Raw genomic sequence first — 5,694 nt, 5'->3', positions numbered from 1 at the left:
TTTTGGGCCCCAAAGGGGTCCCCCCGAGAGGGAGGATCCTGCGTCTTCTTTTCTGATACGAATTCCGTGTTTTTACACTTGTTAACCACCCATAACCCTAGGCGCCCATTTATGTTTTGCCCCGGGGGGTGCTCTAAAAAATTTAAGCCCCCGACCCTCGACGCCCCAAGTAACCTTATGCAAAAAAACTGCCCGTGACTTTTTGCCCCATGGAATTTTGGAAAAAAAAAGTCAAATTTTCAGGCATGATTTTCTGAGCCTAACAAAAAGGTTTTTTTAAAAACCATAAGGCTCTTTACGGGTCATTAAACCTTTCAATTTGTTAACTTTGTTTCTTTTGTACCCTAACCAGATCTGAAGTCGTAATGACAAGTTCACGTTCCCACGGTGACATAAACACATTTTCGATACCTTTATCAAAATAAAAGTCTTTTGCATCTAAGACGGAAGGTGGCATAAGCCTCTATGAATTATTCAAATAATAAATGATCATTTAGGCACATATCAAATTAGGCACAAATGAATGTAAATAATACTACTTCCATAGGGTTATTTAGGCTACAGGTTGTTTATGTCAAACAATGTCAGAGTAGGTCTGAAAAGCCAGGTTTAATTTTGGCCGGTAAAAATATGATGGTAATATGCTGGTAATTATTTTCATCTACCAGTCATGTTGGCTGGTAAGCCAAAAAGTTAATGTCGAGCCCTGGATGCAGAGTTTGAGGATTCAAACGCACGAGGGGGTGAGTGCAATCAATAATCTTTACTGAAAAGGTTCGGTAAACAGGTAGGCAGTTCAAAAACAAATAAAACCATATCCAGTATGGGAAAGGCAGTAGAGGAGTCCGATGGTCACAGTCACAGTCCAGGTTCGATGCACGGCAGGCAGGTCAGATATAGAAGTACCGGCGAGGAAGAGGCAAAAGAGTCGTCGTTGAGGCAGGCAGGATGGTTCGATGCACAGGTAGATGATCTGAAGTAATAATCAATTCCACCAAGATGATTTAGTAAAACGACTCGCATTAACTAAGGCCAAGTGCACAATCCAACGCAAATTCGACACCACCGTGGCTGTGAGACACGTACGCCGCCAGCCAAACAAGTTATAATCGGCCATCTAATGCTGTTGTTACACACACAAAGCATACAGGTCCACGCAGTAAAATGCAGTCAATTAACCATCAACACATAGGCCCACACAGCTACTAAACATCAAAATTGGATTTGTTTTCACTCACCATTGACGCTACTTCTTTATGAGGAAAGTGGCACTCCTCGCAGCAGTGCGCTTGATGAATTCGTCTGCGATTACATCCAGATTCCTATTTCTTGATACATCCTTGTGAGTGTTCAATACAGCAATATGGGTCAGTCTTGCTTGCCCCATCGTGGACCTCAAATAAGTTTTAAGTCGCCGCAGGCCTGAAAATGACCTCTCTGAACTGCAGGATGTTACTGGGACAGTCAGTGCGAGTTTCACTAGTTTGGTCATCTCTGGCAACATGATTCTCAGGTGCTCTCCCTGATTGCCTTTTAGGAAGTCCACTACATCTTGAAAAGAAGCTAGGCGAACTCCTCGTTGCTTTGCTAAGTCAATGCACATATCACGATGCAGCCTGAGCCTTTTCTCATCCAAATCATCCCTATAGAACTCCATGATGCTTTTGCAGTCACCCTTCCCGATCAGAAAATCCTCAACATCTTGCATGCGTTCGAATACAGAAGGACTAAACCTGCAGTCCAGGCATGTTGACGCTGTATCCATGATCTCAAAGAATTGCTGTCGGTACATTGTTTCTGGTGTTTGAAAGCAGTGCGGCAAACCTCCATCTTCCAGTCGGCGGGGTATTTTTCTTGGCCTTGGCACAGCTGGGCTCTCCAAATTCAAGTCATGTGCTGCTGCAGTTGTGTTTTCCCAAAATCCTTGGAATCCTTCTTCACGAAGACACTTTATGTCTTCTCTGAGCGTGTCAACCATCTGCCTAGCTTTCTGTAGGTGCAAACTCCTCTTTTGGAGTGCAGCATTGACTGTTTCCATGCGAGAGAAGAATTTCAGCATGAGTTTCAAAGAGAAAAAAGTGCTAAATTTCTGCAGGTGCAAAAGAAAACCGTAGGCTTTACCTCCTGCGTCACCTTTTTCGTTCAGAGACAGGTCCTCCAGAAATTCCAGTAGCGCGCTGTAGTTGGAAGCAATGGCTTGTAACGAGGCCGTTGTCATGGTCCAGCGCGTCGGGCATAACGGTTTCAAAGATGATGCGTCTTTGCCTTGAAACTCTTGGAACCAGGTGAGTCGCTTTGGGGAATTTCTGATGAGTGTTACCATGTCACGAATAAGTACCATGAAGTTCCGACATGGTGGAATGTTTTGGGCGACATCATGCACAACCAAATTCATAACATGAGCAGTGCAATGGATGTACTGTGCTCGGGGCTCCAGCTCCCGCATGCGAGCCTGTAGACCTGTTCTAATGCCAGACACATTTGACGCACCGTCATAGCATTGTCCTCTGCATTTACTGACTGGCAGTGAGAATCTAACCAAAACGTCTTTTAAAAGCTGAAAAAGGGTTTCTGCTGTCGTTTTTGATGTCTGATAAAATCCAAGAAAAAGTTCCTCTGGTTCCAGATCTTCAGTCACAAAACGGAAGCAGATAGACACCTGCTCTTTGACCGTAATATCGGCGGTCTCATCCATAATCACAGAGAAAAACTCAGCAGACTTAATTTCTCCAATTAGCGTTCTCATCACATCATGGGCCATAATTTCAGTCATCTCGTTGAGGATGTCATGAGATAGCCACTTGCTCTCCTTCCGAGCCAGCCATGACTGTAACTCCGGGATATCTTCTGCACGTAAGTTTAGCAACTGTATCAAATTGGAAGCCTGGTCTGTTTTTCCTCGAATGGCCAATCCCTGACACGAGAGATATTGAATAGACGATAGGACAGCCAACAAAGCTATTCTGGCATCAGACATCTGCTTTAGTTTTCCAGCAGAAATAGAAGCGGCAACATTAACACCTGCATTAGCAGCAGCAACAATGCTAGCAGCAATGCGATGCAAATTTGACTTTTCATGAGATCTGAATCGTTCCAGTGCTTTAGATCAGCTGGAAAAGCCATCCTGTACAAAACCTTTGAACGATTCTTGATCGTGTGTTGTTGATGGAAGCGGAGCATTCATTTTTTTAGCAGTTGTGCAAACTTCACAAAATACCTTGTCTTTGGTGGTGGCATATGCTATCCACGGGAATTTCGTCTTCCAACTAGCCTGAAATGACCGTCCTTTTTTCCGCACACCTTCACTGCTTTGGTTATCTTCGTTAGGCCTACCGTTAGTTGACTGGGCACTTGTGGAAGTTTGAGCATCGCTTGATGTTTTTTTTGGGGGGTTTTATCAGAAATCTCTCCATTTCGTAAGCCAGCTGCGCTCTACATTGGCGGTTAAACGGTTTAAATCTTCGTGGGGTGCTCGGCAATCTCCGTGTGTGCGGTTAAATCTCCGTGGGTGCTCGGCAATCTCCGTGGGTGCTCGGGCCCCGAAGCACCCACGGTATCGGCGCCTATGAGCCCAGGAGTCGATTTAAAAGAAACGAAGTGAAGCTCCTCTTATAAGTTTTAAAAGGAGTGTTTAATAAAAAGGATGCAGCAGTAGGTTTTACAAAAGTTTCACAGCTGTGGCTCAATAGCCCGGGACACGCGTCCACAGGCCGCTGAATGAGTGGAGCTCATCAGTAGTTACTGTCTGGCGGTCGGAACAAAAAGAGAGAGATCGATTTCACAATACAAACATGTTTTATAGAACCATCCCTTTCCGGCCATACAATAATTAACTTCGAAATAAGACATGCTCCGGTCTCGTGCTCTCATTGGTTGGTAGCGGGGGGGGGGGGGTCGCCATCTTGAAAGTGATGTCCTGAAGCTCTCACCTACAATATTCTATTATGCAATCCTTCTGAAGTTTATCAGTTATTAAACACGCGACAGTATCATTGCAGCATCAATGAGTGAGAGGTAGAGGCGGTGTGCTTAGGATGTAACTCCACGCGTCCTTCTCCCTCTACTCATATACAATATTAGCTATATGCTATCTGAGGCTAAAAACAACATCCGGTAGTACTACCGGAATTGGACAAATATGATCCGTCCGGAAACAGTGAATTATCTTTTAATGTTCCGTTTCAATATATTGATTATTTCTAACATAATTTAATCATATTAGCCGCTATTAATCAATCAGATCGATGGATTCCACAGAAGAGGAAACTTTGAAGGCCTTTTTCTCAAAATGATGACTCGGTGACAGTCATTATATAATGTGACATATTTTGCTTAATTAGGGTGACCAGATTTGAGGTGGCGAAAAAGAGGACACTTGCGATTGTTGGGGGGTGGGGGGAAGCGCCAGTCAATTTAAGTACACGCTTAATGGTCCCAACAGTGAAAACCAGGCGTTTTCATGAATTTATAAAACCCCCCACTTGCGATTGTTGGGGGGTGGGGGGAAGCGCCAGTCAATTTTTAATGGTCCCAACAGTGAAAACCGGGCGTTTTCATGAATTTATAAAAACCCCACGGACGCTCCGGACAGGACGTAAAAAGAGGACATGTCCGGGCAAAAGAGGACATTTGGTCACCCTAGCTTAATATGTGGAGTACAAAAGCAATGCTGATATCATTAGAAAGCTAGGGATCCCCTCTTTCCAACAGTGTATAACTCAAAATGTGCCTTCGGGTCAATGTGACTGATTTTGATGTGCTAACGTTAGCTAAATTTGAACAACACAGACTGACTGAATCACTAATGCTAACGTTAGCTACATTTGAAAAGTCGGTTTAGCCAGTAAAGTTGGCATGTTTGGTAACTTAACAACGCAAAACGATGTTCAACTGCAACAGCAACGTGATTTAAAAAATGTGCGTTAATTAACAACAATAAGCAGGTCTTACCTTTGGTAACTTGGCAGTCACGAAGTGACGTGTGGCAGACGCAGATGATGAACTGCCCGCGCAAAATGCCTGGGGGCCAGTAGGCAGTAGAACTGACGACCTCCAAATGAGTAGAATTTATCAATATTTTGCGTTTTTTACGCTACTAAAAATATACCATTAATTTCCACTCAGTAATCCACAGCTGATTTTATTTAAACAAAACTAAGTAAAATATAATTAATAAATCATTCAAAATTGTTTGAATTTAGCTTAATGTGATTCCAAACTACACAAACTATTGTGTATAATTTACTTTGTATAATTTATTTAATATTAATTGACCCCAATCCCAGTTTTTACAGTGTACTGTGAAAATAAATAATTATACTATGTGTTGTTTTTTTTTCTCCAATGACCCTCCAGCAATTTTACTATTTTTATTTTCCAATTCTATATTAACAAAATAACAATTTTAAACTCCATCTATTTGGGAAATTTCACAATTAACAGTGTCTGCATTGAATTTTCATTGAGCCTATTCTGAAGCTTGACGTCACGGTAAGTAAATGACCAAACCACTACATCGCCGCAACATTACTTGCGTTACCAAGTGGCAACGTTAGCAAATGACCACACCACTACTTCGCGGTAACGATATTAAAAGCACCATAGGGCAACGTCAGCAAATTACCACACCACTACGTCGCGGCAATGTTACTCCCGGTACCAAGTGGCAACGTCAGCAAATGACCACCCCACTAT

The 5,694-nt window shown here is 42.9% G+C and overlaps 1 protein-coding gene across 1 annotated transcript; it reads right to left on the bottom strand.

The window, feature by feature from the left end:
• Positions 1–825: 825 nt before the first annotated feature.
• On the bottom strand, positions 826–3,082 carry LOC134871874 (zinc finger MYM-type protein 1-like). Its single transcript, XM_063894873.1, has 3 exons — positions 2,122–3,082; positions 1,239–2,028; positions 826–973 (listed from the first exon to the last, which is right to left on the bottom strand). The coding sequence occupies exons 1-2, from the start codon at positions 2,975–2,977 to the stop codon at positions 1,247–1,249; spliced, it is 1,638 nt and encodes a 545-aa protein (XP_063750943.1). The 5' UTR covers positions 2,978–3,082; the 3' UTR covers positions 826–973; positions 1,239–1,246.
• Between the last annotated feature and the right edge of the window lie 2,612 nt (positions 3,083–5,694).

Source organism: Eleginops maclovinus, chromosome 11 (assembly GCF_036324505.1).
Source record: "Eleginops maclovinus isolate JMC-PN-2008 ecotype Puerto Natales chromosome 11, JC_Emac_rtc_rv5, whole genome shotgun sequence".
Lineage (NCBI taxonomy): Eukaryota > Metazoa > Chordata > Actinopteri > Perciformes > Eleginopidae > Eleginops > Eleginops maclovinus.
The sequence above is the reverse complement of the archived record's forward strand: the minus strand, read 5'-3'. Positions and strand labels throughout refer to the sequence as shown.